General features: G+C 46.8%; 1 protein-coding gene across 1 annotated transcript in view; it reads right to left on the bottom strand.

The window, feature by feature from the left end:
• Chmp4b (charged multivesicular body protein 4B) overlaps positions 1-11,784 on the bottom strand; it is a 45,370-nt gene extending 33,586 nt beyond the window's left edge. The window contains exon 1 of the mRNA XM_028888901.2: positions 11,457-11,784. Within this exon, the coding sequence (XP_028744734.1) occupies positions 11,457-11,646 (190 nt within the window). The 5' untranslated portion in view covers positions 11,647-11,784. The remainder of the gene's footprint in view (positions 1-11,456) is intronic.
• Between the last annotated feature and the right edge of the window lie 510 nt (positions 11,785-12,294).

Raw genomic sequence — 12,294 nt, 5'->3', positions numbered from 1 at the left:
AGCAGCATTGTAACTTCATGTCCTGATTATCTAACTGTTGTAAGATATTATTTTAAGGTGTGTTACTTTTGTTTATGTTGCATTTGTTTAACTCTGTAAAGCTGCGTTACTGTGCCTGTGTAAAACACCTGATGGTCTAATAAAGAACTGGCAGCCAATGGCGAGGCAGGAGAAAGGATAGGCAGAGCTGGCAGGCAGGGAGAATATATAGAAGGAGGAATGAGAGCAGAAGGAGGAGGACTCCAGGGGCTAGCCACCCAGCTACATAGTAAGCCATGGAGTAAGAAACAATGAAAGGCATACAGAAATAGACAAAGGTAAAAGCTCAAAAGCAAAAGCTAGATGGGATAATTCAAAGTTAAATAAAGCTAGTAAGAAACAAGCCAAGCAATAATGAGCATTCAGAGACGGGTAATACCTGAGGGGCGCTCACCAACCTAAGACAGAGTGCCTCTGTAGCCTGGGCAGGCGTCTCATTGACGGGTAAGGTGACCTGCTGACATCCCATGCAACCTAAGTCAGAAACTCACTTTTTAGTAAAAGGGAGACCTGTAGGGTCCTGGCCCTTGTTTTGGGTAACTGTTGCCTTGCTTGCTGACCTTGACCTTGATATCCTCCCTATGCTAATTCCCTCCCGGGTTCCACCCTCCTGAATGAAGTTCCTTGTCTGTGTATTCTGCATAATGGGCGTTAACAGCTTAGATGCAAGATTGTAAAACATTGGTAGCGAACTTCTGCCCTCCAGGGTTCTCCCACTGTGCTGTAAACCTGTATTTAAGACCTTTTCTCTCCTTCAATAAACAGCATTTGGCATTAAATAAAAAAAAAAAAAAGAAAAAGAAACAAGCCAAGCTAAGGCCAGGCATTTATAAGTAATAATAAGCCTCTATGTGTGATTTATTTGGGAGCTGGGTGGTGGGACCCCCACAAAAGAGCAAAAGCAAACAACATCTAACTCCAGAACTGTCAAGCAATCAGTGACAATGAGCTACCAATATGCAAACTCTAATGGGCAAAATGCTCCAGAGAAATAAAAGCAATGGGTCTACCTGAGGGAAAAAATTAAGAAATTAGCAATCCCAGCACTCGGAAGGCAGCAGCAGGCGGATCTCTGTGAGTTCAAGGCCAGCCTGATCTACAGAGTGAGTTCCAGGATACTCAGGGCTACACAGAGAAACCTTGTCTCAAAAAACAAAAAACAAATATATAAATAAATAAATTAGCAATCATTTAGCTTTTAAAAGTCAGCCCTGGAGTTGGAGAGCTCAGTGGCTAAGAGCACTTTCTGCTCTACCAGACTGAACCCCAGTTCAGTTCCCAGAACCCACTTCAGATCCTAATTGCCTGTAATTCCTGCTCCAAGGAATCTGACTCCCTCTCCTGGCCTCTAGAGGTACCCACATACATGGCAGGCAAGCAGACATACAGAGACAATTTTTTTTAATGTCAGCCTTGTCAGTCATTATCCAAGTCATATGATCAAATTTGTCACTTTGGTATGGAGGTCTCAAGCAAACATCTTTCAGGCAGCCTTGTCTAAAGAGGCCTTCCTCTCTGAGCCTGTACAGGGAAGAGCAGCAGGGCCATACAGAGAAAAAATTTTTTTCCCCTATTTTTGTGTTTACAACTATTGTATCTTATTAGGATTACATACAAAAAATTCACAGTTCTTGCTTATGCAGATAGTAAAGAATCCATTCCTAGAGTTCTTCATTCCTACTTCCTTTTACAGGAAGCAAAACAACTGTTATTAATTGATCTAACTGAATTAATGAAGCAAATTAATCACTGGAACAAGCAATGCCTTAAAATAGATCCCAGTGTTAATTATTTTATTACTAGATAGAGTTAAACATTGGTCCATTCTCACATCCCCTCCATCACTGGTGCTTCTGATCCAGACACAGCTTTGAAAAAGCACAGCACTTAAATTGGGCGGTGGTGGCGCACACCATTAGTCCAGGACATACACACACACACACACAAAGCACAGCATATACTTCCAAAAACTTTTTTACTGGGGCTGGAGATATGACGCAATAATTTAGTGCACTTGTTGCAAAGGACCTGGGTTCAGTTCCCATTACCTACATAATGGCTCACAACCATCTGAAACTCCAGGTTTAGAGGATCCAAAACCCTCTTCTAGTTTCCATGAGCACTGCACACACACACAGACATACATGTGGCCAAAACACCCATACATATGAAAATAAGCCTTCAATATATTACATATATATAATAAAAATCTATTAATTCCAAGTACATTCAAACACTTGATGTTCCTTTCTGCCTAAAATTCCATCAGTCTCCATAATAACTAAACAATAAAACATGATTTTCAAGGTTTCTCCCCTCTCCTCTATTCTAGCTCCCGCCATGCATTACCAAGTACTCGTTTTTTTTTTTTTTTTTTAGGTTTTTTTTTTGGGGGGGGGGGTATTTTTTTGAGACAGGGTTTCTCTGTGTAACAGCTCTGGCTGTCCTCAAACTCACAGAGATCCGCCTGCCTCTGCCTCCCAAGTGCTGGACTAAAGGTGGGTGCCACCACACCCGGTACCAAGTACTTCGGAAGATGCTTCTAGAACAGATCATCCTGTACCTGACTATCTGTTTATCACTTCAGGTAAATTGCAAACTCCTCAGGAGCAATGAGCTGACTGTTGCCTGCAATTTACCTAGCAACGAGGACAGTATCAGCACACCTCCCCACTAAAACTTCTTACTCATCACGTACAGGAATGGAGCCAGGTTCCAGCTGCTTTCTTTTTCAGACGAACACCTGAGCAGAACCTGGTGGTACAGACCTGTAATCCCAGGTCTTCTGAGGCTTGAAGATCACAAATCCATTGTCACTTCTAGACACTGTCCTATCTGGAAGAGCTGCTAAGGCTGGAGATGCAGTCTAGAGGACTCACCTAGCATGTGAGATGCTGAGTTTTAATACCTAGCACAGAAGTGCAGGAAAAGAAAGAAAAAAAATAGACCTTTTGGGCTAGGCATGTACTCAGTTGGTAGAGTGTCTGCATAATGCACAAGGCCTGGGTTTAATCCTCAGCACCCACAAACCAGGTGTCTGTCATCCCAGTACTCCAGAAGCAGAGGCAGAAGGACCAGGAGTTCAAAAACAAACAAACAAATAAGTGTTGCAGAATATTTGTTTAACTATGTAAAGATGTGTTGCTGTTTTACCTTGCCTGCCTAAGGCACCTGATTGGTCTTAATAAAAAGGCAGAACGAAGCCGGGTGGTGGTGGCGCATGCCTTTAATCCCAGCACTCGGGAGGCAGAGGCAGGCGGATCTCTGTGAGTTCGAGGCCAGCCTGGGCTACCAAGTGAGTTCCAGGAAAAGGCGCAAAGCTACACAGAGAAACCCTGTCTCAAAAAACCAAAAAAAAATAAAAAAATAAAAAGGCAGAACGGACAACAGCAAGGGAGGCGGGACTTCTGGGCAGGGAGAGTAAGTAGGAAGAGAAATTTAGGCTCAAGGAGAAAAAAAAAGATGTCAGGGAGATACCTGGGGCCAGCCAGACATTAAAGCAAGAAAGTAGGACATACAGAATGAAAGATAAAAAGCCCTGAGGCAAGACACAGATGAATAGAAACAGGTTAAATTAAGTTAAAAGAGCTAGTGGAACAAGCCTAAGCTAAGGCCGAGCATTCATAATTAATAATAAGTCTCTGTGTTTTTATTTAGGAGCTGGTTGGTAGCCCAAAGAAAAATACAACTACAAACAGGGCTATAAGTGTGGCTCACTGGCGGGGTGCGTGGCTAACATACAGAAGTTATGAGGTCTGGTCTCTAATATTAAAAACAGACAGAGCACCCTTGGAATTAAGTGCAAGTATCTATCTATGAAGAATTCAGACAAAAAAGACTTGGAATGTCACTGGGCCATAGTGGCACATGCCTGTAACCCCAGTATTTAGAAGATGGAAGAAAAGTTCAAGACCAGCTGAGTTACAAGAGTGCAGTCTGAATGGAAATGGAAACAGTCTCCCCAAGATGTATGATATCCAAATTGGTTTTGAAATCAATCCCTCAAACTTTCCAGACATGGTGGCACAAATCAGTGATCCTAGCACTTGGAAGGCTGAAACAGAAGAATCACCAATGTGAGGTCAGCCTACGCTACAAAGTGAGACCCTCTCTCAAAAACAAACAACATCCCACAAGGCAAGCAAGATAGTTTGTGGGTAAAAAGCTTGCCATGCGAGAACAGCAACTTCAGTTCCAATCCTTAGGGCCCACAGAAAAGCCAGATGTGGTGGTAAACACCTGGCCCTGGCGGAGACAACACAGTGACCAGAGGCTCACAAGCCTGCTGGCCTCAGTATACAAGCGCACAGGGCAGCAGAGAAAGAACGGAGATTGAGCCTCAAAATGCAGAGCAAAAATGACTCCCAAAAGTTTCCTCTGCCCTCCACACAAACATCATAGTGTGTGCACACGAGTATACAAACACACCTCAAACTCTAAGGAACATACAAACTACATAGGAATTCCATAAAAACAATGGTTCTGCTTTAGGGAGTCAGGATGTGGCCTCTGTGTCTGCATTTTTTTTTTTTTCTTTTTCTTATTTGAGAAAGGGTTTCTCTGTGTAACAGCCTTGGCTGTCCTGGAACTCACTGTGTAGATCAGGCCATCCTGGAACTCACAGCAATCCACCTGCCTTTGTATCCCAAGTGCTGGGATTAAAGGCGTGTGCCACCACCGCCCAGCTGTGTCTACATTTCTTTTCTTTTTTTTTTTTTAAAGATTTATTGGGGTTGGGGATTTAGCTCAGTGGTAGAGCGCTTGCCTAGCAAGCGCAAGGCCCTGGGTTCGGTCCTCAGCTCTGGAAGAAAAAAAAAAAGATTTATTTATTCATGTATTTTATGTATATGAAGGCTGTCTTCATGAACACCAGAAGAAGGAATCTGATCCCATTACAGATTGTTTGAGCCACCATGTGGTTGTCGGGAATTGAACTCAGGACCTCTGGAAGAGTAGTCAGGTGCTCTCAGCCACTGAGCCATCTCTCCAGCCCATGTCTGCATTTGTAACAATTCCCAAATGTTCCCATAGGCCACATCAAACACCAAGAATGTATAGATAGCAACTAGTGTATTCTGAATTGCAACTGAAGAAGCCAGTGCTCATAAAGATGAGGAAACTTGGGCAGGATTCCAGAGTACCAAGAGGCTGAGGCAGAGGCAGACTGTGAACTTAGGTCTTCTGACCCCAAACCTAGCACTAATCTTTTGATCTATACATTACAACCAAATAGATACACAGCTTTCCTTTGCCCTATATGGAAGAGGGAAGAAGTAGAGCTGGAAATACCAGCTATGGGAGAATCAAGCCAGTCAGGTACTCATGACAATTTCAATCATCTAACCTTCAGCTAAGACTCCTTAAAGGGCTGAAAGGGGCGTAGGGGTTTAGCTCAATGGTACAACATGTGTGTGTGCGCGCGTGCGCACACACACACACACACACACACACACACACACACAAATTGTTTTTTGAGGGGAGGAAGATCTGACTTGGTGACAGGGGAATTACCTGGCCCAAGAGCTTGTACTAAATACCTAAAGAAATGGCATGACCCTGCATGTTCTGAGCTATGCTGTTCAGACCTCTGCTGGAATATTCTGAGTACTCAGCAGCACCCACCACTGAATGGGTGAACATCCACAAAGGGTAACAGAAGGAACAGAAACATCTGTCTGTCCTAGAAAAGTGCAGGCTTGAAACATAAGCACCAACTTTCTCTATCAGCCATGGCAGAGAGAGTTCAGACCTGTCCTCTGTGGCCCAAGGATGCCAAACCCACCCCAGTTTTCCAGTTCACAGTTGTCTAGTATCAGACCCCAAGCTCTCTGACTTCAGCCCAGGCTGCTTCCCCACAGGAGACCATCCAACCTGATCCAATGTAAGCCTTTCAGGAAGACAGCTCTCAGCCCAGGTAGGAAACATATTCTCACAGGCAAAGCTGTCTAAGACAGACTAAGCTATAACACAGGCCAGAGATCCTAACGCAAATCCTGTCAGCAGGGGTTGGAGGGTGGTTCAATCAGAGGTTAATCACTCAGCAGGAATGCAGCAAAGGGAATCTGGGCCCTGGATGTGTGGCTGAGTGACATGAACCAGCCAAGTCCAGAGTAGTGCCATCCCCTACAAAGGGGATGAGACTCAGTGAGTGAGCTTCAAGGCACTGATGACGGTAAGAGGGAAAGCACATGAAAACAGGGAGCTGTCCACCCATGCCACTATGTGGACTTCCTCCTAGAAAAGCACAGTATCACCTCCAAGTACCAGGAAGAATCTCAGAGAGGAACTTCTTCTGAAGATGTCCCTATGGAGGTACAACCAGAGATTATCTCCAGACCAGAGCAGACAGAAGACAGCCAGAATCATGAGGCAAGCTCCACATGTGGGGGTTGCCAGAAGAGACTCCTCAGAGACCCAAGGACATACAAATGTGAGGAATGTCCCAGAACCTTTAAATATCCCTGTAGACTTTCAGCTCACCAGAGAATACACAAGAAGGACCATGTGTCATAAAGGCTTCTACACTCACTCAGACCTGAGAGTGCATGAGGTCATACACCTGGAAAATAAGCCTTTCGAATGTAGTACATGTGGAAAGTCTTTCAGCAATCAAACAAATCTGAAAGCTCATGAGAGGATTCACACAGGAGAGAAGCCCTACACCTGCTCCCTGTGTACCCGAAGCTTCCATCCGTCATCTACACACCACCGTCACTGGAGGAAATGCCACAAGTCAGACTGAACTGTGTACCTTCCTCACCAGAGGTTAGCAGGGCTCCAGCTCAGTGTTTCATCTGTAGATGAAGAAGCGTGTAGCTTCTAAACAGCAAGTAGCCATTGAAGACATGACTGGTAACTTCTGGATTGTTCCCTCTATCTGTTGTCATAGTCTATTGCCATGTGTGGATAAAGAAGATGAGTCTGTTTTCTGTTCAGTAACATTTTTCTAAGGCCTTAAATAGCTTATAATTTCTGCCTGATATATATTAAATAAATGAATGGAATTGTTAAAAAAGGAAAAAAGAAAAAGCACAATAAATGCCTGCTGACTTGAGCCCACTACCTTAGATGCCAGCTAAGACTGCTGTTTCTTCTTGCTGTGCTCACATTTTCCTTCCAAATACAATCATCCATCCTCAGTGACTAAACTATACAATCATCCATCCTCAGTGACTAACCTATACAATCATCCATCCTCAGTGACTAACCTATACAATCATCCATCCTCAGTGACTAACCTAAAGCACCTGTTGGTTTAGTCCAAGCTTGCCTGGAACTGGCTATGTAGTCCAGGCTGGCTTCAAACTCATGAAAATCCTCCTGTTTCAGCCTGAGTGCTGGGTCAAAGACCTGTGTGGACCCGAACAGTAAATGAACTGATTTGCTTCCATGAAGCTACAGAAATGTACCAACACAGGGTGTGACTACCAGTCTATATCACTTAATCTTACACAACTGTGTGTAACTAAAATAAGGCCCTTCCTACAAACTCGTTTCCTCTTTATTAAAGTAAGAAAAGAGAAAATCTGAACTACCGAAAGGAGATACTTCCTTAATTAGCTACCATGCCGTAAAAAGAAACGAAACTGGGACAGTAAGTTGGCTCAACAGGTGAAGGGCACTTGCCTGGCATCTGCTGACCTGAGTCACCCCAGCTCCCACTCCCACGGTGGAAGGAGAGGACCAACTCCATCAAGCTGTCCTACACACACAGAGAGACACTGAAAAAATAAAGATGTGGTGGTACACATCTGTAACTCAGAATCCCTGCACTCAGGAGGCTGAGGCAAGGGGTCACAAGTTCAAGGGTAGCCTGGGCTATACATAGCAAGCCCCACCCCACCCCCGCCACTGCCCATACCCCCTTAAAAAGATAAAGCAAGGAGTTGGCGAGATGGCTCAGACGGTGCTTGCTGTCCAAGCCTGATGAGCTGGGGTTGAGCCCCAGAACCCAGAGAAGCAGAGGCAGAGAGCTGACTCCTGAGGTTGTCCTTTGACCTCTCACATGTGTGCTGTGCCTTGAGTGCCTCCAAATAATAACAACAATAGTAACAATCATAACCATAACAATAACAATTTAATTTTGAAGTAAAGAGGCTGGAGAGATAACTACTTGCTTAAGGGTGCTTGTTGCTCTTACACAAGGCCTGGGTTCGGTTCCTAACACCAGGCAGCTCACAACTGCCTGAACCTCCAGGTCCAAGTGATCCAATGCCTTCTACCGCCTCCCAGAGCACATGCACACATGTGGTGCACATAAACACAGAGGCACACACACATACACAGTAAGTAACTAAATCTCTTTTTAAGAAGATTGGGGGCCGGGCAGTGGTGGCCACATTCCTTTAAAGCACAGCACTTGGGAGGCAGAGGCAGTGGGATCTGTGTGAGTTCGAGACCAGCCTGGTTAGGACAGCCAGAGCTACACAGAGAAACTCTGTCTCAAAAACAAAAACAAACAAACAAACAAAAAATACCCCACAAAAACAACAGACAAAAAAAAAAAAGGAAGGGGTGGAAAAAGAAGGGAAGAGAAGAGAATCTGAGCCATATGATCAACTTTCTTTTTTTATTTATTTATTATGTACACAGCTACAGTGTTTTGTGTGCATGTGTACCTGCAGGCTAGAAGAGGGCACTAGATCTCATTACAGATGGTTGTGAGCCACCATGTGGTTGCTGGGAATTGAACTCAGGATCTATGGAAGAGCAGTCAGTGCCCTTGACCTCTGAGCCATCTCTCCAGCCCCATGATCAACTTTCTTGGGAAACTAACAGAGTACTGTCTACAAAGGTGCCTAAAAACTTTTGGATGGTTCTTGTTGGTAGGCCTCGACCTGAGGCTGGTTTCTAGTAACAATTAACCCATATAAATCTGATCAGTGGTAACTATCAGTCAGGTACCTTATGTCTTATTCTTTCATACATATCTTAGGTAATCCTCACCTCAGCAAGGCAGAAATATTTCACAAGTGAAGATAAACTTAGGTCTCCTGGATGGCAGGGTCTACGTCCTGGTCACTTCTCCACAGGGTATCAGCTTTCTCTCTACAAGCATCTTTTAAAACCAGTTCAGTCACCTCTCCAACTGCAGAAACTAAGCTAGCCCTAGACCAAGAGACCTGAGTTATTGATCCCTTAGCACATGACGGGCGCTGTGCTTGGAGTCCTGTAGGATGGGAGAGGACGTTCGGTGACACCCTCCTCCACTCCACTGTGAAGAGGCAAACTTCCCAACATGCAGACTAGCAAAAGCCAGGCCTAATTACCGCTGGTGAAAGAGGACCCTGATTAAGGGAGAGCTGTCAGGGAAAAGAGCTGATTTACCAACACAGCCCTCTTCTCCTCCACAGCTACAACTGGTGTCCAGTCCACAGATGGAAGCCTGCAACTTCTCTGCATGCCCCTCCCTCTCCAGAGAGCAGCCAGATGCTTAAAACTCTTACCGATGATTAGGACGGGCTTCAGAATACCACCCTTCAAAAGCTTTCCATCCACTTAGCATCCAAACTCTGCTGCCACTGAAGGCCCATCCCCCTTTCTATTTACCCCCCTCTCCCCCAATCACTATACTCCAGATACAGAGGTCTTTCCATTTCTTAAATCTTGCCAACTTCCCAGCCACCCCTATGCTGATCTCCCAGGCAGGAACAAGCCCCCCAAAGCTGGTTCCTTCCAAGACTCAGTCCAAACTTGAAGAGTCAATGAGGCTATCCCTCTAAACATCCTACTCAACAGCACCCTCCACTCACTGTGAGCAACTTCTCTTGTTTAACGCTCCTCACTGACATCTCCAGAATGGTTCGTTCCTTCACTTAGTGTCGTGCCTGCCCCTACTAGCTCTCTTTTAGAGAAAGGGTCTCTCTTTTTGGTCAGGTTGGCCATGAAATTGCTCCATAAACAAGGATGACCTTGACCCTCTTGCCTCTCCCTCCCAGGTGCTGGGTTACAGGACTACAGGGACATGCATAGCCAGTATCTTGTCTCTCTCTTTAAAGTGGGGGTTGTTTGGTGGCCCTCTATGAATTTGACTGGATGCTACCTGTGCTCAGAATTTCCAGAATGTTTGCTATTATCGAGGAGCATCCCCAGGATAGACCACCTTTTTTTTTTTTCTTCTGAGACAGGATTTCTCTGGCTGTCCTGGAACTCACTTTGTAGATCAGGCTGGTCTCAAACTCACAAAGATCCACCTTCCCCTGCCTCCCGAGTGCCGGGGTTAAAGGTGTGCACCACTACCCACAGCTAAGAATAGACCATCTTATTATGAGAAAACATCAAGCAGATGTTTACAATGTTAGTTAAGCCCCTACTATATGTTGGGTATTATAAATCCTTCCAGAAGGGCAATCCACGAGTTCACAATCCCAGAACAAACTTCCCTGGTGACCTTCTGGGTTAAATAATTGTTTGTATGACTCCTACACCCCTCTCACCTTTGGCCCACTCTCCAAAGAAGATCTGCCATGCTATGATTCATGCTCACATTGCTGTGACAAAAAGCAGAGCATTTTGACATTCTTTACAGTCACTAAAGCACTTTCACATTCATTTCCTTAAGAAAACTACAAGGCACTTTCCTAGACAGACTCACAACAGGAAGTAAGGATGCCGTCAAGTATCAATCAACAACAGCACTACACCGGCCAATGGAGGCACAAGAGTCCTCGTACTTCTGGTTCAGGAGGGACAGGAAAGTGGTGAGTCACAGGGGGTAAGGCTTACAATAAATACGGAAGCTCCGAGGAGGCCTGGATATGAGGCAACCAAAAGAGAATCACAGGACTAGCAACATCTTGGGCCTCAGAGGCCAGATCCTATCGAGCGAGCGGATGCGGAAACTGAGGTCTCAAACTTGTTCAATTCCACTCAACAAGTGAAGAGAGTGGGTACCAGAGGGTCTCCTCACTCCCCAACCCCCCTTTCTCTCCATAAAGGAGGCTTTTCAAGAAGACTCCCGAGTCAGAGGCCGAAGGCAGCTCAGGCTCCACCAAGGGCTCGGAGGAGGGCAGAGGTGGACCGAGACACACATAAATGACAGGGTGGGGAAAAGAAATGAGCCAAAGTGGGGGTAGATGGCAGAGGCTGGGAAGGAGGGTGAGGCCACAGGGAGCAGGACGCAGTAAACAGAGTGGAAGAGCACGGAGTTACAGTGCGGTGAGATCTGGGTCAGAAGAGGCCCGACCGGGTGGGGAAGAGTTTGGAGGGAGTCTGATGGTGGAAGTGAGCCGGCTCAAGGAGACACAGAGGGAGGCGGGTGGAAAGGGGTCCCGGGCCGGGAGAGGCACCGAAACAAGTCTGGCCCAAGAGTTCCAGGGCTGAAGGAGACCCCGAAACGACTCAGACAAAGTGCAGTCCGGGCCTGGGGGGCCTCAGGAGGGGCAGTGGAGAGTCTGATGGGGCCAGGGCCGCCTCACCGCGTTTGTTTTTGGTGCCATGCTTCTTGGCAGCAGTCAGCTCCTGTTCGATCTTCTTCTCCAGGAACTCCTGCTTCTTGCTCAGCATCTCCTCCGTGTCCCGAAGCCGCTGGATGGCCTCCTGGGGGGTCGGGCCGCCCTTGCCCGCCTTACCCCCTCCAGCCCCGAACAGCTTCCCGAACACCGACATGGTTGCTGCTCGCCGCGCCGGCCTCCCGGCGCCTGCTCCGGCTCGGCTCGGCTCCGGCGCCCGCTCCCGGCCCCGCCGCTCCCCGCAGCCGCAGGCCTCGCCTCCACCTCCGCCCCGCAGCTGGGCCCGGCCGCGCCACCTCCCACAGGCCCCCACGCCCGGGCCCGGCCGGCGTCAGGGCAACGCGCCGCTGACTACAGCTCCCAGAACACCACGCGCCCGCAGCCCCTCGAGTCTAAGGGAGGACCGTGCGCTGCATGCCGGGAGTCCGAGTCTTCCGGCTCGTGGCGTACGACGGCGCACCTTTTTAGTCTCGCCGAGGTCAAAGGGCGAGGTGGCATGCTGGAAAACGTAGTCTCCTTGGAATGTGTTCTGTAGAGGCGGGAGAACAGGAAGAGAAATAACTATTACAAAGAGAGGGATTCGTTGTATTGCTCCGTGGTAGAGGCCTGGGTTTAATTCCCAGTCCCCAAAGCACATGATCACATTGGATTCTCATAAGCAGTTTATGACGGATAATGCTGTCCCTGCTTTGGAGCCAGGTTTTCATGTAGCCTAGGCTGGCCTTGAACTCCCTATGCAGCAGAAGCTGGCCTCGAATTCTTGATCCTCTGCTTCTGGAGTATTGGAATTACAGGTCTGTGCCAG

This window comes from Peromyscus leucopus, chromosome 4 (genome assembly GCF_004664715.2).
Source record: "Peromyscus leucopus breed LL Stock chromosome 4, UCI_PerLeu_2.1, whole genome shotgun sequence".
Lineage (NCBI taxonomy): Eukaryota > Metazoa > Chordata > Mammalia > Rodentia > Cricetidae > Peromyscus > Peromyscus leucopus.
This window is presented reverse-complemented; position numbering and strand designations above follow the sequence as displayed.